General features: G+C 44.3%; 2 protein-coding genes across 2 annotated transcripts; one reads left to right on the top strand and one right to left on the bottom strand.

Moving 5' to 3' along the window:
• Positions 1 to 18,502: 18,502 nt before the first annotated feature.
• LOC135517046 (zinc finger protein 567-like) lies at positions 18,503 to 19,381 on the top strand. The gene has a single exon (XM_064941072.1). It carries the CDS (start codon positions 18,503 to 18,505, stop codon positions 19,379 to 19,381), a length of 879 nt encoding a protein of 292 aa, XP_064797144.1.
• A 1,758-nt stretch (positions 19,382 to 21,139) lies between these two features.
• LOC135518132 (claudin-4-like) lies at positions 21,140 to 23,086 on the bottom strand. Its single transcript, XM_064943046.1, has 2 exons — positions 22,962 to 23,086; positions 21,140 to 22,827 (listed from the first exon to the last, which is right to left on the bottom strand). The coding sequence occupies exons 1-2, from the start codon at positions 23,009 to 23,011 to the stop codon at positions 22,179 to 22,181; spliced, it is 699 nt and encodes a 232-aa protein (XP_064799118.1). The 5' UTR covers positions 23,012 to 23,086; the 3' UTR covers positions 21,140 to 22,178.
• Between the last annotated feature and the right edge of the window lie 335 nt (positions 23,087 to 23,421).

The following is a 23,421-nucleotide window of genomic DNA, read 5'->3' as shown; positions in this document are numbered from 1 at the left end:
AGGGATAGGAGGTACAGGGAGAGGAGCTGGTGTAGGGATAGGGAGAGGAGCTGGTGTAGGGATAGGAGGTATAGGGAGAGGAGCTGGTGTAGGGATAGGGATAGGGAGGTGGTGTAGGGATAGGGAGAGGAGCTGGTATAGGGATAGGAGGTATAGGGAGAGGAGCTGGTGTAGGGATAGGGAGAGGAGCTGGTGTAGGGATAGGAGGTATAGGGAGAGGAGCTGGTATAGGGATAGGATGTATAGAGAGGAGTTGGTGTAGGGATAGGAGGTTTAGGGAGAGGAGCTGGTGTATGGTGTAGGAGGTACAGGGAGAGGAGATGGTGTAGGGAGAGGAGCTGGTGTAGGGATAGGAGGTACAGGGAGAGGAGCTGGTGTAGGGATAGGGAGAGGGGCTGGTGTAGGGATAGGAGGTATAGGGAGAGGGAGCTGGTGTTGGGATAGGTGGTAGGGAGAGGAGCTGGTGTATGGATATGAGGTACAGGGAGAGGAGCTGGTGTAGGGATAGGGAGAGGAGCTGGTGTAGGGATAGGAGGTGTAGGGAGAGGAGCTGGTGTAGGGATATGAGGTGTAGGGAGAGGAGCTGGTGTAGGCAGAGTAGCTGTTGTAGGGATAGGTGGTATAGGGAGAGGAGCTGGTGTAGGGATAGGGGGTATAGGGAGAGAAGCTGGTGTAGGGATAGGGAGAGGAGCTGGTGTAGGGATAGGAGGTATAGGGAGAGGAGCTGGTGTAGGGATAGGGAGAGGAGCTGGTGTAGGGATAGGAGGTATAGGGAGAGGAGCTGGTGTAGGGATAGGATGTATAGCGAGAGGAGTTGGTGTAGGGATAGGAGGTATAGGGAGAGGAGCTGGTGTAGGGATAGGAGGTATAGGGAGAGGAGCTGGTGTAGGGATAGGAGGTATAGGGAGAGGAGCTGGTGTAGGGATAGGAGGTTTAGGGAGAGGAGCTGGTGTCGGGATAGGAGCTGGTGTAGGGATAGGAGGTATAGGGAGAGGAGCTGGTGTAGGGATAGGAGGTTTAGGGAGAGGAGCTGGTGTCGGGACAGGAGCTGGTGTAGGGATAGGAGGTATAGGGAGAGATGCTGGTGTTGGGATAGGTGGTATAGGGAGAGGAGCTGGTTTAGGGATAGGTGGTACAGGGAGAAGAGCTGGTGTATGGATAGGGGGTACAGGGAGAGGAGCTGGTGTAGGGATAGGGAGAGGAGCTGGTGTAGGGATAGGAGGTACAGGGAGAGGAGCTGGTGTAGGGATAGGGAGAGGAGCTGGTGTAGGGATAGGAGGTATAGGGAGAGGAGCTGGTGTTGGGATAGGTGGTACAGGGAGAGGAGCTGGTGTATGGATATGAGGTACAGGGAGAGGAGCTGGTGTAGGCAGAGTAGCTGTTGTAGGGATAGGAGGTATAGGGAGAGGAGCTGGTGTAGGGATAGGAGGTGTAGGGAGAGGAGCTGGTGTAGGCAGAGTAGCTGTTGTAGGGATAGGTGGTATAGGGAGAGGAGCTGGTGAGGGATAGGGGGTATAGGGAGAGAAGCTGGTGGGGATAGGGAGAGGAGCTAGTAGGGATAGGAGGTATAGGGAGAGGAGCTGGTGTAGGGATAGGGAGAGGAGCTGGTGGGGAGGCATAGGGAGAGGAGCTGGTGTAGGGATATAGTGAGAGGAGTTGGTGTAGGGATAGGAGGTATAGGGAGAGAGGATAGCTGGTGTAGGGATAAGATGTATAGGGAGAGGAGTTGGGGGATAGGAGGTATAGTAGGGATAGGAGGTATAGGGAGAGGAGCTGGTGTAGGCATAGGAGGTATAGGGAGAGGAGCTGTAGGGATAGGAGGTATAGGGAGAGGAGCTGGTGTAGGGATAGGAGGTATAGGGAGCTGGTGTAGGGATAGGGATAGGGAGCTGGTGTAGGGAGAGGAGCTGGTGTAGGGTTAGGAGGTATAGGGAAAGGAGCTGGTGTGGGATAGGAGATAGGGAGAGGAGCTGGTGTAGGGATAGGAGATAGGGAGAGGAGCTGGCATAGGGAGAGGAGCTGGTGTAGGGAGAGGAGCTAGGGAGAGGAGCTGGTGTAGGGAGGGATGTATAGGGAGAGGAGCTGGTGTAGGGATAGGAGGTATAGAGAGAGGAGCTGGTGTAGGGATAGGTGGTATAGGGAGAGGCACTGGTGTAGGGATATGAGGTATAGGGAGAGGAGGTATAGGGAGAGGAGCAGGCATAGGGAGAGGAGCTGGTGTAGGGATAGGAGGTATAGGATGATGGTGTATAAGATGTATAGGGAGAGGAGCTGGTGTAGGGATAGGAGGTATAGGGAGAGGAGCTGGTGTAGGGATAGGAGGTATAGGGAGAGGAGCTGGCATAGGGAGAGGAGCTGGTGTAGGGAGAGGGGCTGGCATAGGGAGAGGAGCTGGTGTAGGGAGAGGGGCTGGTGTAGGGAGAGGCGCTGGTGTAGGGATAGGGAGAGGAGCTGGTGTAGGGATAGGTATAGGGAGAGGAGCTGGCATGGTGGTGTAGGGATAGGAGGGGAGAGGTGATGGTGTAGGGATAGGTGGTATAGGGAGAGGCGCTGGTGTAGGGATAAGATGTATAGGGAGAGGAGCTGGTGTAGGGATAGGAGGTATAGGGAGAGGTGATGGTGTAGGGATAGGAGGTATAGGGATGGCATAGGGAGAGGTGCTGGTGTAGGGAGGGGAGCTGGCAGGGAGAGGAGCTGGTGTAGGAGAGGGCTGGTGTAGGAGGTGTAGGGAGGATTATAGGAGAGGGGCTGGTGTAGGGATAGGCTGGTGTGGGATAGGTATAGGGATAGGGAGGCTGGTGTAGGGATATGAGGTTTAGGGATAGAGGAGCTGGTATAGGGAGAGGAGCTGGTGTAGGTATAGGAGGTATAGGGAGAGGAGCTGGCATAGGGAGAGGAGCTGGTGTGTATAGGGAGGAGCTGGTGTAGGGATAGGAGGTACAGGGATGGTGTAGGGATAGGAGATAGGGAGAGGAGCTGGTGGGATAGGGATAGGAGGTATAGGGAGAGGAGCTGGTGTAGGGATAGGAGGGATAGGGAGAGGTATAGGGAGAGGAGGGTATAGGGAGAGGAGCTGGTGTAGGGATAGGAGGTATAGGGAGAGGAGCTTGGTATTATAGGGAGAGGAGCTGGTGTAGGGTTAGGAGGTATAGGGAGAGGAGCTGGTGTATAGGAGGTATAGGGAGAGCTGGGGAGAGGAGGGAGAGATGCTGGTGTATAGGGTAGGGAGAGGAGCTGGTGTAGGGAGATAGGGGCTGGCATAGGGACAGGGAGGGGCTGGGATAGGGAGAGGCTGGTGTAGGGATAGGGAGAGGAGCTCTGGTGTAACCCTAACCCTAGGATGTATAGGAGGTTAGGGTGTTGGTGGTGTAACACTAACCCTAGGATGTAGAGGAGCTGGTGTAGGGATGGAGGTATAGGGAGAGGAGCTGGTGTAGGGATAGGAGGTATAGGGAGAGGAGCTATAGGGAGAGGTGCTGGTGTAGGGATAGGAGGTATAGGGAGAGGAGCTGGTGTAGGGATAGGTGGTATAGGGTGAGGAGCTGGTGTACGGATAGGAGGTACAGGGAGAGGAGCTGGTGTAGAGCGGGGATGTATAGGGAGAGGAGCTGGTGTTGGGATAGGATATATAGGGAGAGGAGCTGGTGTAACCCTAACCCTAGGATGTATAGGGAGAGGAGCTGGTGTAAAGATAGGGTGTATAGCGAGAGGCGCTGGTGTAACACTAACCCTAGGATGTATAGGGAGATGAGCTGGTGTAGGGATAGGAGGTATAGGGAGAGGAGCTGGTGTAGGGATAGGATGTATAGGGAGAAGAGCTGGTGTCGGGATAGGATATATAGGGAGAGGAGCTGGTGTAACCCTAACCCTAGGATGTATAGGGAGAGGAGCTGGTGTAACCCTAACCCTAGGATGTATAGGGAGTGGAGCTGGTGTAGAGATAGGATGTATAGGGAGAGGAGCTGGTGTAGGGATAGGAGGTATAGGGAGAGGAGCTGGTGTAGGGATAGGTGCTACAGGGAGAGGAGCTGGTGTAGGGATAGGTGGTACAGGGAGAGGAGCTGGTGTATGGATAGGAGGTACAGGGAGAGGAGCTGGTGTAGGGATAGGAGGTACAGGGAGAGTGGCTGGTGTAGGGAGAGGAGCTGGTGTAGGGAGAGGAGCTGGTGTATGGATAGGATACAGGGAGAGGAGCTGGGGATATAGGTGGTATAGGGAGAGGAGCTGGGGTAGGGATAGGAGCTGTAGGGAGAGGAGCTGGGGTGGGGTACAGGGCTGGGGTAGGGAGAGGAGCTGGGGTAGGGAGAGGAGCTGGGGTAGGGAGAGGAGCTGGGGTAGGGAGAGGAGCTGGGGTCGGGAGAGGAGCTGGGGTAGGGAGAGGAGCTGGTGTAGGGATAGGGAGAGGAGCTGGTGTAGGGATAGGGAGAGGCGCTGGTGTAGGAATAGGGAGAGGCGCTGGTGTAGGGATAGGGAGAGGAGCTGGTGTAGAGATAGGATGTATAGGGAGAGGAGCTGGTGTAGGGATAGGATACATAGGGAGAGGAGCTGGTGTAGGGATAGGATGTATAGGGAGAGGAGCTGGTGTAGAGATGGGGTGTATAGGGAGAGGAGCTGGTGTAGAGAGGATATATAGGGAGAGGAGCTGGTGTTGGGATAGGATGTATAGGGAGAGGGCTGGTGTAGGTATAGGAGGTATAGGGAGAGGAGCTGGTGTAGGGATAGGAGGTATAGGGAGAGGAGCTGGTGTAGGGATAGGAGCTGGTGTAGGAGGTATAGGGAGAGGAGCTGTTGTAGGGATAGGAGGTATAGGGAGAGGAGCTGGTGTAGAGATAGGAGCTGGTGTAGGGATAGGAGGCTTCTGACCCACTGGAATTGTGATAGTGAATTATAGGTGAAATAATCTGTAAACAATTGTTGGAAAAAATTACTTGTCATCCACCAAGTAGATGTCCTGAAGGAAGTGCCAAAACTATAGTTTGTTAACAAGAAATTTGTTGAGTGATTGAAAAACTAGTTTTAATGACTCCAACGTAAGTGTATGTAAACTTCCGACTTCAACTATTGGTGGTGGAAGAGGAAGATGGGTAGGAGTGGGGGGAGAGATCGCATTTGTACATGGTGAGTCCTTCCGCCATACGACACTGTAAACAACAGGTCTGAGGTGGAGGTGACTGGAGCAGGGGGCAGAGAAACAATCCATCCCTCAATCTATCAACCCAATATTATCTGTGTCGAACTTTTGTCAGCACTTTGTCACTCAACACTTCAAAGAATCCAGACCTAACACTGTGTGTGTTTGTGCACGTGTATTTAAATACGATACCTGAAGTGGTTGCATAGGGCTACGACGTTGTTTGATTGCCCGTCTCGCCCAACCCGGCCATCAGCACGAGGGCATTGAACAGCTCGGGAATCATCCTCATCTTCCGGCGCCAGACGCTTGAGCAGTGTGAAGAGTTTCGTTTGATCCTGACACGAAACCCAAACCGGCTGCGCGCGTGCGCCATCATGCACACATTTATTTTGCCCCCCACACCAAACGCGATCACGACATGCAGGTTTAAATATTAAAACACACTCTGAACCAATAACATTAATTCAGTTCTGTCGTCACATTCTGCGATTGGCTTGAGTCTACGTCAGCCGACAGACTACATTAACTGTTGCTGTTTATTTGATCTGAGCATGTGCCAGAAACAGCAGCGTCAGCTTCTACATTTGCTTATGCACGAGTGAAGTATGTTCGGAAAAGTTTTAAGTATGCATAATTTTCACATACAAACGTTATATGTCCGAACTCCGAATCAAGTAGGTTTCCCCAAAATAAGATGGTCGCTGTGGTAGAACGTAGGGGTCAGTGGAGGCTCCCTTCATAAAAAGGTTAATAGTGAAACATTTTTTTTTATTAAGTGATCCTTTTGAGATAAAACTATACTAAATATATTCCTGTCACCAAAAAAAAAGATTAAAACACACTGTTTTGCAATGAAGGTCTACAGTAGCCTCAACTGCACTCTGTAAGGTAGCACCATGGTGTAGCCAGAGAACAACTAGTTTCAGTCCTCCTCTGGATACATTGACTTCAATATAAAATCTTGGAGGCTCATATTTCCCTTCCAATTACTTACTCAGTGATTATGACAACTTCCGGAGGACGTCCTCTAACCTATCAGAGCTCTTGCAGCATGAACTGACGTGTTGTCCACCAAATTAAAGGATCAGAGAATGAATCTAGTGCTGAGAACATAAGCTACAGCTAGCTAGCACTGCAGTGCATACAATGAGTAGTTGACTCAAAGAGCGAGAAATACAAAAGTTGAACAGTTAAATTAATTTCTTCCAAAATGAAGGACTCAGGCGGGGGCTAGCTATATTTAGTGTATTTTTGTTTCACTTTCACAGCTAGCAAATGCAGCTAGCTAGTTTAGCCTACTTAAACACACGGCTCAAACAGAGGGCTGCTATGTTAGCTAGCTGGCTATGGCTTCCAACACTGGAACTCTTCCACATCAAGGTAAGCTCTTGGTTTTTCTAATTCAGTGGTTCCCAAACTTTTTATAGTCCTGTACCCCTTCAAACATTAAACCTCCAGCTATGTGCACCAGGGTCAGCGCACTATCAAATGTTTTTTGCCATCATTGTAAGCCTGCCACACACACACACACATACAATACATTTATTGGAACTCTAGGGGCAGTATTTTCATTTTTGGGGAAAAAAACGTTCCCGTTTCAAACGGGATATTTTGTCAGGACAAGATGCTAGAATATGCATATAATTGACAGCTTTCGATAGAAAACACTAACGTTTCCAAAACTGTAAAGATATTGTCTGTGAGTATAACAGAACTGATGTTGCAAGCGAAAGCCTGAGAAAAATCCAATCCGGAAGTACCCCAGGTTTTGAAAGCGCTGCGTTCCAATGACTCCCTATTTGGCTGTGAATGTACCATCAACAAGCTTACACTTTCTGCGTATTCCCCAAGGTGTCTGCTTCATTGTGACGTAGTTTTACGCATTTCTGTTGAAGAATAGCCGTATGCGGACACATTGCGTAAGTTGTCACATGGTGGCTCAGAGAGAGATTCTCGAGTAAAGTACAGAGGTAGCCATTACTTCAATAGGTCCTTGAGGAAAAGGAATTGTCCCGATGGATATATTATCAAATAGATATTAGAAAAACACCTTGGATGGATTCTAAACAATGTTTGCCATGTTTCTGTCGATATTATGGAGCTAATTTTGAATATTTTTTGGCAGTTGTAGTGACCGCAATTTCCGGGTGATTTCTCAGCCAAAGGTGAAGAACAAACATAATATTTTGGGGGAAAAAAGTAACTTTGGCTATCTACCTGGGAGTCTCGTGAGTGAAAACATCCGAAGTTCATCAAAGCTAAACAATTTAATTTCATTGCTTTTCTGATTTCCGTGACAAGGTTGCCTGCTGCTAGCAAGGCATAATGCTATGCTAGGCTATGATAAACTTACACAAATGCTTGTCTAGTGTTGGCTGTAAAGCATATTTTGAAAATCTGAGATGACAGGGTGATTAAAAAAAGGCTAAGCTGTGTCTCAATATATTTCATTTGTGATTTTCATGAATAGGAATATTTTCTAGGGATATTTATGTCCACTGCGTTATGCTAATTAGTTTCAGGCGATGATTACGCTCCCGCATGCGGGTTTGGGAGTCGCTTAAGAATGAGTGAGAGTTTGTCACAACCCGGCTCATGGGAAGTGACAAAGAGCTCTTATAGTACCAACTAATAATAAACCATTTTGTTCTTTATTTATCCATCTTACATATACAACCTTATTTGTTCATCAAAAATTGTGAAAAACTCACCACAGGTTAATGAAAAGGCTGTGCTTGAAAGGATGCACATAACTCTGCAATGTTGGGTTGTATTGGAGAAAGTCTCAGTCTTAAATAATTTTCCACACACAGTCTGTGCCTGTAATTAGTTTTAATGTTAGTGAGGGCCGAGAATCCACTCTCACATAGATAGGTGGTTACAAAGGGCATCAGTGTCATAACAGAGCAATTTGCCAAGGCAAGAAACTCTGAACGCAACCCTATCCCGAAATCTGGCAGTGACTTCTGATTGAAATTCCATTTTCACAGAACCGCTTGTTGCAATGTCGATGAGGCTCTCTTGTTCAGATATCGGTAAGTAGACTGGAAGCAGGGCATGAAAGGGAAAACGAATCCAGTTGTTTCTGTCGTCTGTTTCGGGAAAGTAATTGCAGACTCAACTCACTCAGGTGCTTTGCTATATCATATTTGACATTGTCCTTATGCTTGAGTTCATTTGCACACAAAAAAATCATACAATGATGGAAAGATCTGTGTGCTGTCCTTGTTAATGCAGACAGAAAAGAGCTCCAACTTCATAATCATAGCCTCAATTTTGTCCCGCACATTGTATATAGTTGCGGAGAGTCCCTGTAATCCTAGATTCAGATAATTCAGCGAGAAAAAACATCACTCAGATAGGCCAGTCGTGTGAGCGGTCTTGCAAGCGGTCAGACAAGTGAAAATTATGGTCAGTAAAAACTTTAATCTCGTCTCTCAATCAAAAAAACAGGGCAATAATTTGCCCTTTGATAACCAGCGCACTTTTCTATGTTATAAAAGCGTTACATGGCCCATATCATTGCATAATGCAGAAAATACACAAATTCAGGGACCTTGCTTTAACAAAGTTAACCATTTTCACTGTAGTGTCCAAAACATCTTTCAAGCTGTCAGGCATTCCCTTGGCAGCAAGAGCCTCTCGGTGGATGCTGCAGTGTACCCAAGTGACGTCGGGAGCAACTGCTGTCATGGCTTTTATAGATACCAAAACATCTTGACCACCAAAGTCCATTTGATGTCACAAAGCTGCCCAGTACTTTAAAAATATCCTCTCATGTTGTCCTAGTTTCCAGTGGTTTGCAGAAGAGGATTTATTCCTTAATTGATCCCCCATAAACGTAACAGATATATACAGTTGAAGTCAAAAGTTTACATACACTTAGGTTGGAGTCATTAAAACTCGTTTTTCAACCACTTCACAAATTTCTTGTTAACAAACTAATATAGTTTTGGCAAGTCTGTTACGACGTCTACTTTGTGCATGACACAACAATTGTTTACAGACAGATTATTTCACTTATAATTCACTGTAGCTTGGTAAAATTCCAGAATATTATGTTATGGCTTTAGAAAATTCTGATAGGCTAATTGACATCATTTGAGTCAATTGGATACGTACCTGTGGATGGATTTCAAGGCCTACCTTCAAACTCAGTGGATCTTTGCTTGACAGCAGACCTGAAATTTGCTCAGTGCCCAAAAGTTTTTGAGGGAACATTAGGTGGGAGTTTTCTGTATGAGGGAGTTAAGAGCCCCATCACTTGCGGTACGGGTTTGGAAGTGAAAGGACCTTATATCAGTAAGAAATAATTTTCTAAAAACAAAAGGGGTAAATTGATACACAACTTTATAGGGTTAGTGTTCCCACACGGCCATTTCTCTATGTTACAGGGCGTGTTTACAGAAAACAAATGGAAGACAGTGTTGACTACTTGTGCTAATTAGCTATATGTGTCTCCTAACACCTGTGTGTAAACGAAAGACAAAAATGTTGTCACTGAAAAATACTGTCTGCTACAACTGTGAGAAAATCAATTAAACCAGTGTACAGTAAAGTCTGTATTTTGCATTTATGGAATAATTTTGATGTGAAATGAAAGTAGAGGGATTTATGTTTCCAGAACCATACAGCAATTGAGAATCTGTTCACATTTAGATGGAGTATTTGGCTGTTTTGGCTTCCAACGCCAATTCACCTTTGAACAGAACATGTAGGCCCTTGGAGTGTAAGGAGTAACGTTAGGCTCCTTTAGTGGATTTTTGGGCTAGGACTCTCCTACTCTCCTTTACTTAACTGAGCGCTAAATCCTCCTAAATCAAAAGCGTCCAATGGATACAGAATAAAAGGCATCTCCATAGACAATGTGTTATGTATGAAATAATGTGATACCATTATATAGCATTTATCCTAGGTACTAATGTATGTTGCTGCGAGAGCAGTAATAAGTATTCAAGTACCGCGCCTGCGCAACAATGCACTGCGCTTGAGTTTGAATAACGAATTCAAAGGCTATGTTCGAGGGCATCAAAACCGGTATTATCCTTTTTTTTAAATAAAATACTATTTAACCTTTTATTGTGAATGACTGACTGACCTACAAATAACATGTGTTATTTAGAATCGTTATTTATGATCCAAGGTGATTATTGACTCGCATTTAATGCTCAATGTCGAAAGCGCCCAAAGACCGTACAAGATGAAGTTGTGACAAATTGTGAAATTCGCACTCCGACCTGTGAAAGGCAGCAATACGCAACACAGCGTATTGCTGCCGGAAACTACCAAGAAGAAGTAATGTAAATGTTATCTCTGCATGAAGTATAATTCCTACCATGCAATGGGCACCGAGATTTGGGTGAAACATCGACTTTATTTGCTTGATATTGAGGATATCACGTTGATAGCTCTACCCCAAAATGGACCTGCTGCTGCAAATGGACAATTTCGATAACACCATAGAGGATTGGGCTACATATATCGAGAGATTTGAGCAGTATTGCTTTGCTAACGATGTAGAAGCTGAAATGAAAGTGGGGGTACTTCTGGGTGTCATGGGAGCTAAAACATATAACTTGCTATGTACCCTTACAGCACCGACAAAGCCAGAAGAGAAGACTTTCATAGAGATTGTAAACGCGTTACAGACCCATCTAAATCCAAAGCCGCTGGTCATAGCCGAACGTTTCCGATTTCACAAACGGAATCAGCAAAAGACAGAGTTAATACCGGAGTACATTGCGGAGCTCCGCCAGCTCTCGCAGTATTGTCAGTTCGGACAGGGATTGTCGGATGCGCTCAGAGACAGGCTGGTATTCGGGTTACACAACGAGAGCACACAGAAACGGCTCTTATCAGAAATAGATCTGACATTGGCGCGCGCATTGGACATAGCCATATCAATGGAAACTGACGCAGAAGATGCAGGAGAGTTACAGAGGAAAAATACAGTGGAATGCACAGTGAACAAGATGAACACCCGACGTCAAGAGAAATCACAGGCATGCTTTCGGTGTGGTAAAAAGTCACATGACCCTGTCGATTGCTGGTTGAAAGACAAAGACTGTAGACAATGTAACAAAAGAGGACACATACAGAAAATGTGCAAATCGAAGCAGAGTGATAAAAAGTCACCAAAAACAGGAAAGAGAGAAAGAGAAGTGCATCAGGTTACTGAAACTGATTCAAATGACTCTGAAGAAGACATTTTCTCTCTTAAAGAGACAGATCACAAAATAATCTGTGTGACACCTGAGGTAGAGGGGGTGGCACTAAAGGACACAATGTTTGACAGCAAGGACATCAGTTTACATACAGATAGACAATTGCGTCAGAGAACGTTGGAGAAAGGGAAGGAAATGGCCACAATCTCTGATGGTGGCGATGATTATGATGGTGTTGATGATGATGACGATTATGATTATAACGATGATAATGATGAAAATAATGGTAATGATTATTATGATGCTGGTGACAGTAGTGATAAAGATGGTGATGATGATGCCTGTGACAACAGTTCTAAAACCAGAGACAAGCCCTACCACTGCTTAGACTGCGGTAAGAGTTTTACCCGAGTCTATCATTTAAAAAGACACAAGCAAACACATAACAAAGAAAAATTTCACCAATGCTCTGATTGTGGTAAAAGCTTCACTCGACCAGAGCATTTGAAAAAACACCAGCGAAGCCATATGACTGACAAATCATACCATTGCACTAACTGTGATGAGTGTTTCTTTAAAGCAGCACAACTAAGAAGTCACATGAAAGTGCATGCCGGGGAAAAGCCTCACCTCTGCACCGACTGTGGGAAACTATTCCAGTCGTTACACGCGTTTGAAAGACACCAGCAGAAACATGCTGGAAAGATGCTTCACCAATGCTCAGACTGTGGTAAAGGTTTTACCAGAGCCTATCACTTGAGAAGACACCAGCATACACATAAAGAGAAGTCTAATCACTGCTCTGATTGTGGTAAGAGCTTCACTCGTCCGGAAAATCTAAAAAGACACCAGCGGAAACACAAGGAAAAGACACGTTACCACTGCTCTATGTGTGAGGAGAAGTTCTCTACACAGGCAATGTTAAATAGTCACCTGCAGGTACATGTTGGAGAGCTACCTCACCATTGCTCTGACTGTGGAAAGGCGTTCTCAGACAAAAGACAATTTGACATCCACCAGAAAAGACATCAGCGAAAAACTGTAAAAAAGAGTTCTTACCTTTGCAGTGACTGTGGAATGACTTTCAGCAAGCCAAGCACATTTAAGGTGCACCAGAGATCTCACACAGGAGAAAAACCATACAGCTGCTCAGAGTGCGGGAAGAGTTTTGTCCAGTCCACCACACTCCGGATCCACCTCCAGTGGCACGCTGGGGCGAGGGCCAGCTACTCCTGCCCTGTCTGTGGGAAGATTTTCTCTCGAGCTGACAGTGTGAGGAGACACCAGATGGTTCACACAGGAGACAGACCTCATGAGTGCCACTGCTGTGGGAAACGCTGCTTCCGAAGGAGTGCTTTGATTATACATATGAGGATTCACACTGGAGAGAAACCATACATTTGTTCTGAGTGCGGGAAGAGGTTCTCCCAAGACGGTGACCGGAAACGACACCAAATAAGACACCACCCTGACCTCTGACCTGAAGAGGACAGCAGGCACAGGCAGGCTTCAGTACAGGCACACAGGCACCCAAATCCACCCTCAGCCCCTACCCTACTAGCTCATACCCCCCAGCCCCTATACCAGGGGGTCGCAAAGTAATTCCTGGAGGGTCTGGTGGTTTGTACTATTTCCCATATCATGGCTAAAATCTGCTAGCTAGCTAACCAACAATTGTAATTATGTATTTGAGAGACAAGTGCTCATTGTGCAAATGTATTTGTTTTCAATCCACATTGGAGATGAAATATAGCTTACATGTTGTCAACAATCTAAGCAAACTCCATTTGTTTTGCCCCATATTTGCGCACGCATCTGTTTTGTTGCTAAACAACCAACCCCTCTATGCAGATGTTGAAGCACCGTTGCTTGGGAAAAACTCCCTAGAAAGCCAGGAACCTAGGAAGAAACCTACAGAGGAACCACATTCATATTTTTTTTCGTAACTATATTACTATCCATTCATCATTGTGTACAGTATTCATGGTGCATTCAATAGATGGAAAACAACAAAAAATGATTTAGCAAAGCAGGATACTAGCTACAACTACAGTTATTTATCCCAGTAGCCTACATTATGAACAGAAACCACGTGACAGGCTTCTGATCACCGAAAAGGTCTCTAGTTAGCCACAAAGTAAGAAGGTCTGCCTACTTGACCAATCAGATGAATGTTGAACGTGTATGCTGGCTTACAGTTTGCAGGCAACAACCAATCAGATGAAGGAGTGTGATGACCGTATGCCGACCGGCATGCAGGGGCAGACGAGATACATGCATTTGTTTTGTCTAGTGATCCATCAATGATTTGGTTATTTATTATCCATAATAAAACCAACATTTCTAAATGCAAATCGGATGTCTTATTCAAACTCCGCTTGCAGGCTTTATCATGATGTTTGCCCTTACTCATAGTTACTTGTCTTAACCCTACATATGAGGACACCAAGGTCCAGACCGGAATTTTTTTTGAAAAACAAAAAAACAGTAGTGGCACAGTTATAATGCAAATAAACTACAATATAAACTGCATGCTACAGTCCTGCAGTATAACTAGTTGAACTTCATATGCACTTCAATTGAACTGCACACTGAGTTGATTGAAGACAGCATATTGCAGTTCATTTGATATTTTTAACATTTTGTTACTAAGTATGCGTGTCAAATTACGGTTGAGTTAGAATAGTAGAATACAAAAGGGGCAGTTTCAAAACTTAGTTGTGCATCAGAAATGTTCCTCTTGTTATATGTCACTCATTGAAAGTCACTCAATTATCCCATGTCAGTAAAAAAATTAAGATTGGTAATTTAGTCTAGTTAGTCTAGCCAGCTATCTGAATTACCAACCGGACCTCCAGAGGGCCCTACTGATTTTGTTTGTCACGCTCACCAGATATCATATTAACATGGCATAAGTCATGGAAAAATGTGTAGAATTGCAGGAACTTAACTTTGAAACTGAAAAAATGTCTCCCCACCCCTGTTGGAAGAAGAAAATTGAGGACTTAAAAATTTAGATCTATCTATATATCTCTATTATTTACTCCAATATCTGTATTGTTTTTAAAATTGCATGTAGACAAAAATGTACACTTTGATTTGAATTTTTTTCCCAAAATCCACAAGTAATCCTCAAGTAAAATGTACACAGTTAAATTGGCTGATTTAAGATAAACTTCAATCCTGTTCCGTTATTTGGCACTTGGGCACTCACTATGGTCATTTATTTACTTAACATCTTGATATGACCATTTTTTTAAATTAAGTTTACCTCTTTATGATAGAATGTTATAATTAGTTGAAATAAAAGTTGCCCTATTCAAAATGTACTCAATTGGTAGAATGTTCCACTCACTCTGTCCTACCAGTTTTTAGATGTCCGGTGTGAAACGTTTAAACCAAAGGCAAATTTATTTATGCTGTGGAACATGAGCCTTCATATCCAGCAATAGGCTTTGCAGATGTGAAGACAGGTCCGTCATGCACTGCTCATTTTGAAGATGATAAGTGAGGTCTGTGATCTCTTTATGATGGCCTGCACATTGACCCACAACACCTTCTTAGAGGTCATCTTCTGTCCTCTTCCAGATGGACCTCAGTATGGACAGAAATCTTCTTCATCACCATGCTGCTCAGATGTGATGTTAAGAAAATGCAGCATTTCCCACGATCCATAATCGCCTCGATCACACCTACAGTGTTTTCGCGCGAATTGGTACGCAGCATCATCTGGATATGTGTGCAACAAAAGATCAACATTCATTCTGCTACTATTTCTGTCAAACCGTCTACTCATGCAGTTTGACACATACATTCGATAAGTCCAACGTATGCACCACACAGAACTTACAACAACGCAATGTTGCAAGGCAAACACAGCGTTCCATTGGAAATGAATGTGCTTCTGGTGTACCAAAATGCAATAATACTCTCGGTGTGATCGAGGCGTAAACTGGCATACGCGTCTTCACATTCCCTCATCTGATTGGTCGGGTAGGCAGGCTTTCCGAGCCGGATTCACACTCCCTCATCTAATTGGTCGACTAGGCGGGCCCTCTGACTTTGTGACTGTGGTAACTAGTGACGACCAATAGAAAACCGTGAGAGAGGTAACGCTGATGATGTTCATATGCTCAAAAGCGTACAGGCTGCGGAAAATGCACAAGAAGAAGAAGCTGATGACGTCGCTCTGTTTACATCTTACCTCCGTAGCTTGCTAGCATGTTTTTAAAGTGTAGATAGTTCCCTAGCTATTTTTGATAACAATATTGTTTTTGTAAGCTAATTACAAGTTTTCCTTTCCCGGTCCGAATCTTAGATCGATTCATTGAGAAAAGTTTAGATTTAATCACCAGTTAAAAGGCAACACATCAGTAGCGGGACAGCTAACTAGCTAGTTGGGATTCTCCTAGCCCAGCTTGATCATGACTCTCAGTTCCATTACATTATAGATAAGAAACATTGGATGAAGGCTTCTGTATGGGAGAGTTTTGTTAAGAGCCACGAATCTCGGTTTGAATATTAACACGCATTAATTGCGGTACGGGTTTGGAAGTATAAATACCTTATATCATATCAGCAAGAAATTATTTTCTAAAAACAAAATGTTAAATTTATAAACACCTTTATAGGGTTAGTGTTCCCACTTGGCCAAATCTCCATGTCACAGCCCGAGTGTTTACGGAAGACAGAGTTGACTACCTGTGCTAATTAGCTATATGTGTCTCCTAACACCTATGTGTAAACAGAAGACAGACACCACAAGTGTTATCACTGAAAATACTGTTGGTTGCAACTGTGCCAAAACCGGTTAAACCAGAGTACAGCACAGGAGGTTGGTGGTACCTTAAATTGGGGAGGACAGGCTCGTGGTAATGGCTGGAGAGGAATCAGTGGAATGGTATTCAGTACATCAAACGCATTGTTTGATTCTATTCAATTTGCTCTGTTCCAGACATTATTATGCATCATCCTCCCCTCAACAGCCTCCACTGGTGTACAGTAAGTCTGTATTTTGCATTTATGGAATAATTTTGATGTGAAATGGAAGTAGAGGGATTTATGTTTCCAGAACCATACATCAATTGAGAATCTGGTCACATGTTTTGGCTTCCAATCCATTTTGCCTTTGAACAGAACATGTAGGCCTTTGGACTGTAAGGAGTAACGTTAGGCTCCTTTAGTGGATTTTTGGGCTAGGACTCTCCTACTGTACCTTTACTTAACTGAGCGCTAAATCCTCCTAAATCAAAAGCGTCCAGTGGATACAGAATAAAAGGCATCTCCATAGACAATGTGTTATGTATGAAATAATGGGATACCATTATATAGCATTTATCCTAGGTACTAATGTATGTTGCTACTTGAGCAGTGATACTTATTCAAGTACTGCACATTCTGTGCTTGAATTTGAACAATTAGGTCATAGGCCATGTTCAGGAGCACCAACACCGCTATGTATCATGGGTACATTGTGAACGACTGACTGATCTACAAATAACATTGAGTAGTTATTTATGATTCAAGGTGATTTGTAGATTAGTCCGTCTCGACTCGCCTTTAAAATCGTCTGCACTGTCGAATGAGCCAAAAGATCGTACAAGGTGAAGTTATGTAAACTCACCTTTTTTTGTGACAAAATGTGCAATTCACACTCCGACCTGTGAAAGGCAGCAATACGCAACACAGCGTCTTAGTCTACCGGAAACTCATAAGAAGAAAGAATTCATGTAAACGTTATCTCTGCTTGAAGTACAATAACTACCGTGTACTGAACACCAACATCGGGGAGAAAAATAGACTAAAACATACTTTATTTGCTTGATATTGAGGATATCACGTTGATAGCTCTACCCCCAAAATGGACCTGCTGCTGCAAATGGACAATTTCGATAACACCATAGAGGATTGGGCTACATATATCGAGAGACTTGAGCAGTATTGCTTTGCTAACGATGTAGAAGCTGAAAGGAAAGTGGGGGTACTTCTGGGTGTAATGGGAGCTAAAACATATAACTTGCTATGTACCCTTACAGCACCGACAAAGCCAGAAGAGAAGACCTTCAAAGAGATTGTAAACGCGTTACAGACCCATCTAAATCCAAAGCCGCTGGTCATAGCCGAACGTTTCCGATTTCACAAACGGAATCAGCAAAAGACAGAGTCAATACCGGAGTACATTGCGGAGCTCCGCCAGCTCTCGCAGTATTGTCAGTTCGGACAGGGATTGTCGGATGCGCTCAGAGACAGGCTGGTATTCGGGTTACACAACGAGAGCACACAGAAACGGCTCTTATCAGAAATAGATCTGACATTGGCGCGCGCATTGGACATAGCCATATCAATGGAAACTGCCGCAAAAGATGCAGGAGAGTTACAGAGGAAAAATACAGTGGAATGCACAGTGAACAAGATGAACACCCGACGTCAAGAGAAATCACAGGCATGCTTTCGGTGTGGTAAAAAGTCACATGACCCTGTCGATTGCTGGTTGAAAGACAAAGACTGTAGACAATGTAACAAAAGAGGACACATACAGAAAATGTGCAAATCGAAGCAGAGTGATAAAAAGTCACCCAAAACAGGAAAGAGAGAAAGAGAAGTGCATCAGGTTACTGAAACTGATTCAAATGACTCTGAAGAAGACATTTTCTCTCTTAAAGAGACAGATCACAAAATAATCTGTGTGACACCTGAGGTAGAGGGGGTGGCACTAAAGGACACAATGTTTGACAGCAAGGACATCAGTTTACATACAGATAGACAATTGCGTCAGAGAACGTTGGAGAAAGGGAAGGAAATGGCCACAATCTCTGATGGTGGTGGTGGTGATGATGATTATGATGGTGTTGATGACGATTATGATTATAACGGTGATGATGAAAATAATGGTAATGATTATTATGATGCTGGTGACAGTAGTGATAAAGATGGTGATGATGATGCCTGTGACAACAGTTCTAAAACCAGAGACAAGCCCTACCACTGCTTAGACTGTGGTAAGAGTTTTACCCGAGTCTATCATTTAAAAAGACACAAGCAAACACATAACAAAGAAAAATTTCACCAATGCTCTGATTGTGGTAAAAGCTTCACTCGACCGGAGCATTTGAAAAAACACCAGCGAAGCCATATGACTGACAAATCATACCATTGCACTAACTGTGATGAGTGTTTCTTTAAAGCAGCACAACTAAGAAGTCACATGAAAGTGCATGCCGGGGAAAAGCCTCACCTCTGCACCGACTGTGGGAAACTATTCCAGTCGTTACAAGCGTTTGAAAGACACCAGCAGAAACATGCTGGAAAGATGCTTCACCAATGCTCAGACTGTGGTAAAGGTTTTACCAGAGCCTATCACTTGAGAAGACACCAGCATACACATAAAGAGAAGTCTAATCACTGCTCTGATTGTGGTAAGAGCTTCACTCGATTGGAACATCTAAAAAGACACCAGCGGAAACACAAGGAAAAGACACGTTACCACTGCTCTATGTGTGAGGAGAAGTTCTCTACACAGGCAATGTTAAATAGTCACCTGCAGGTACATGTTGGAGAGCTACCTCACCATTGCTCTGACTGTGGAAAGGCGTTCTCAGACAAAAGACAATTTGAGATCCACCAGAAAAGACATCAGCGAAAAACTGTGAAAAAGAGTTCTTACCTTTGCAGTGACTGTGGAATGACTTTCAACAAGCCAAGCGCATTTAAGGTGCACCAGAGATCTCACACAGGAGAAAAACCATACAGCTGCTCAGAGTGTGGGAAGAGTTTCGTCCAGTCCACCACACTCCGGATCCACCTCCAGTGGCACGCTGGGGCGAGGGCCAGCTACTCCTGCCCTGTCTGTGGGAAGACTTTCTCTCGCTCTAACAGTGTGAAGAGACACCAGATGGTTCACACAGGAGAGAGACCTCATGAGTGTCCCTGCTGTGGGAAACGCTGCTTCCGAAGGAGTGCTTTGATCATACATATGAGGAGTCACACTGGAGAGAAACCATACATTTGTTCTGAGTGTGGGAAGAGGTTCTCCCAAGATGGCGACCGGAAACGGCACCAGATAAGACACCACCCTGACCTCTGACCTGAAGAGGACAGCAGGCACATGCAGGCTTCAGGAGAGGCACACCAGTCCCAAATCCACCCTCAGCCACTACCCTCCTGACATCCCTGCCCTATACCCTCTACCCTGAGCTCATACATTTAGCTACTAACCTCTAGCTTCTACTCCCTAGCTAGCCCATGCCCTCTAGTAAATATCTGGTTTAAAGAACAGCTAAAATGTGAACAATTTTATGTCAGGTTATTTGTTTTGTTTGCTTTTCCATTTCCTCCTTTAATTATACATTGCTATTTGAGATGTGCTGTACTGTGTTCAGAGAACAGTCCTGTAGTTCTCCCTTTCTGTTATAGTCACATTTGCTGCTTTCCAAATAACATTTGACAAACGTTTAGGCCACAGGGTAATAAATGTTTGTGGACCACTGTGTTATTAGTTTGTGTTTTTCAGTCACTTTGATTCAAGTTTAACAACCAGTAATACATTCATCAGTCCTTGTTTATATCATTGTAATCCAGAAGGTGAAAGTTGGGATGTGCTGAGTTAGCAGAGGCTACGATTACACACAGGCCTATGTTTATGTATTCACAGTGCATTCTGAAAATTTTCAGACCCCTTCACTTTTTCCACATTTCGTTACAGCCTTATTCTAAAATGTATTAAATTATTTCCCCCCCCAATCTACACACAATAACCCACAATGACAAAACAAAAACTGTTTTTTAGACATTTTTGCAAATGTATTAAATATAAAAAATCTGAAATATCATATTTACATAAGTATTCAGATCTTTTATTCAGTACTTTGTTGAAGCAGCTTTGGCAGCAATTACAGACTCAAATCTTCTTGGGTATGACGCTACAAGCTTGGCACACCTGTATTTGGGGAATTTCTCCCATTCTTCTCTGCGGATCCTCTCAAGCTCTGTCAGGTTGGATGTGGAGCCAGGATCAAGGGAAAGATGAATGGCGCAAAGTACAGAGAGATCCTTGATGAAGTCCTGAGCGCTCTGGAGCAGGTTCTCAGACTGGGGCAAAGGTTCACCTTCCAACAGGACAATGACCCTGAGCACACAGCCAAGACACTGCAAGAGTGGCTTTGGGACAAGTCTCTGAACGTCCTTGAGTGGCCCAGCCAGAGAATGGACTTGAACCCGATCGAACATCTCCGATCTGTGCCTCGATACAATCCTGTCTCGGAGCTCTACGGGCAATTCCTTCGACCTCATGGCTTGGTTTTTGCTCTGACATGCACTGTCAACTGTGGGACATTATATAGACAGGTGTGTGCCTTTCCAAATTATATCCAATCAATTGATTTACCACAGCTGTAGAAACATCTCAAGGATGATCAATGGAAACAGGATGCACCTGAGCTCAATTTTGAGTCATTGCAAAGAGACTGAATACTTATGTAAATAAGGAATTTTTGTTTTTTGTTTTCAATAAATGTGCAAGAAGTTCTTAAAAACGGTTTTCACTTCATCATTATGGGGTATTGTGTGTAGTTTGATGAGGATCATTTTTTATTTAATCAATTTCAGAATAAGGCTGTAATGTAACAAAATGTGGAAAAAGTGAAAGGGTCTGAATACTTTTGAATGCACTATATATTGTATGTTTGTGTGTGTGGTAGAAGGTCAATGTAGAGAAACCTCAGTAATGCAACTGAAACTGTATTGTGAACTGTGCTTAATAAACAGTCAATAGTACATACTATTAGAATAAAAATAGCATAATCCACATGTAACAGACAATAATACTACACAGAAACACAAGGGGGTTTGTGATTTCATTTTTATTATAAAACATCAAGTGCCCAATAGTTTAAAGAGGGCCAGGAAAACAGATAGGTCCACAGTCAGCTAGTTATACAGTACAATACAACAGCATTCAAATGCAAATAAGCTCATTTGATCATCATATGAGGGCACATTGTTCTGAGTAGCATTCACTGCTTACAAAGGACACGTCCAGTGTGGGAACCTAAAGTTATTAACTATGTTGAAAACCAGTCCCCCCTTCTATGTATGTAGCTATTTACAACTTACATGCAGACACAAAAGCCAGTTGAGAACAATAGGCTTTATTCACAGAGCACACAGATTTGACAGACCACTCTGTCCAGACAATAGCCTAGTGTCAAATGATAACATCAACATTTAAAACATATTTACCTTTAGCCTATATAATACTGAGGAAATAGTAATATGCAAATACAAGAGTTTATAAAAAACGCTACACAATGGATAGGCTACACAACAAGGTCCCACTGGGCACAGACATCGTTCAAAGTCTAGTTTTGATTTACATGTGGTTGATTTGTCAACTAACGTGAATTTAACTTGAGATCAACCAAAACTATAACCTTGTCATTGGATTTGGGTTACAAGTTGGGTGAAAAATACGAAATTCCCTTAGTTGATGGATCACTGTTTCAATGTTTTGGTCGTTCGCTGCGCTCTCGGTGTGTATGGCTTCATTGGCAACATTTTTGTTTTTATTTTCTGGTCGCCAGACCCCTATACAACGGTGTAGCCTACAACACACAGAAATATATCTTCGAAAAAATATACACTGATTTCAAACTGAGGAAGTTAAAGGTTGGTGAAGTCGGCATAACAGACAATCAAACCAAATGAAAAAAGAATCCTGATATCGTCTAGCCTACACATCATTTCCCTTATCAAAGCCTCCGTTCTAGGTGACCACAATAAAGATATGCGTATGTGATGGGCATCAAACGGGAAGGGTAGACATTAACTTGTCTGTCTGGCTCCTGTGGCAAGTTTGGAAGTGCGCAAAACTCTCTTTTCATCATCTACACATAATGTCTCTTGTCGAAGTCTCCGTTGGCCGAGATGGTCTTGGTGGGATAGGCACTCTTGCCTCGCTGGGGACAGGAGCAGCACAGCATGGTTCCCCCCAGAAGGAGCAGGGCTGTGGCGGCCCAGCCGATATAGATAGCCGCTCCTATCTCCCTCTTCTTGGACGAGGACACATCTGGGTTGTAAAAGTCTACTATGATGTTATTGGCCATCCAACAGAGGGGAACCAAAACCAATAGACCGCTGATGATGTAGACCACCCCACCGGCGTGCACCACTTTTGCTTTCACCAATTCGGTCTTGATACAGTTAGTGCACTGCGCCCCGGCAATAGTCACCACCAGCCCCGCCACCCCAAGAACCGCCGCGATCACCGTGAGGGCGCGCGCTGTCTGCAGGTCATGGCTGAGCGCCAGCACCGAGTCGTGCATCTTGCACTGCATCTGGCCAGTGCTCTGCACCACGCATGACATCCAGAGCCCGTCCCAGTTGGTCTGCGCGACCACGATATTCATATCGATGAACGCCGTCACCTTCCACATGGGCAGCCCGCACGCGATCATGACCAGGAGCGAGCCCAGTAGGCACAACCCCATCCCCAGGAACTCCAGACAAGCAGAGAGCATGGTGAGCCTTTTTCTTCTTCAAATACAAAGAGGAGATTGAACAAAAATGTAATTTAATATCCACTAGAATATCAGAAAAATATCTTCTCCTATTCGCTGTAGAAATGTTAGGCTTATAATATATGAACTAAGATATGTTAGGATATTAACCTGTTTAGTAAGGTATATAGGCTCTCTAGCAGGACAGGATCTATGTACATCGCTGTCTGAATCCACTCTGTGCAGGATGGGGTGCGGGGTTTGTCATTTGTGGGACGGCTATTCGTACGCCACAGTTCAGATCAACACTTACACTTATATGTCAAAACAAAGTGGATAGACTTTTAGCCAACCGGCGGCAAGGGCATTCTCCGCTTCAGCCAATGAGCGGGCAGAAGTTGCATCCAGGGAGACAAGAGTTCCGTGAGGAGAGATGGTGTGTGTGTGTGGCAGTAACAGAAAAAAAACAACAGATGTGCAGGTTGCCCCATGATTGACCAGGCTCTATATGAACTACAGTCTACCTTCATTGTATTACAGAAATTAGTATTGCAATTAGTATTGAATGCAGGTAAAACTAAGTACAGTTGAAGTCGGAAGTTTACATACACCTTAGCCAAATACATTTAAA

Source organism: Oncorhynchus masou, chromosome 28, assembly GCF_036934945.1.
Source record: "Oncorhynchus masou masou isolate Uvic2021 chromosome 28, UVic_Omas_1.1, whole genome shotgun sequence".
In the NCBI taxonomy this organism is placed as follows: Eukaryota; Metazoa; Chordata; class Actinopteri; order Salmoniformes; family Salmonidae; genus Oncorhynchus; species Oncorhynchus masou.
Note: the sequence above shows the minus strand (reverse complement) of the source record. Positions and strands in the feature narration are given on the sequence as shown.

Coding starts and splice junctions, on each gene's coding strand:
- LOC135517046 (XM_064941072.1), top strand. CDS start 18,503: ATGAAAGTGCATGCCGGGGAAAAGCCTCACCTCTGCACCGACTGTGGG.
- LOC135518132 (XM_064943046.1), bottom strand. CDS start 23,011: ATGTACATAGATCCTGTCCTGCTAGAGAGCCTATATACCTTACTAAAC. Junction 22,828..22,961: donor CTATATACCTTACTAAACAG/GTTAATATCCTA, acceptor TTGTATTTGAAG/AAGAAAAAGGCTCACCATGC.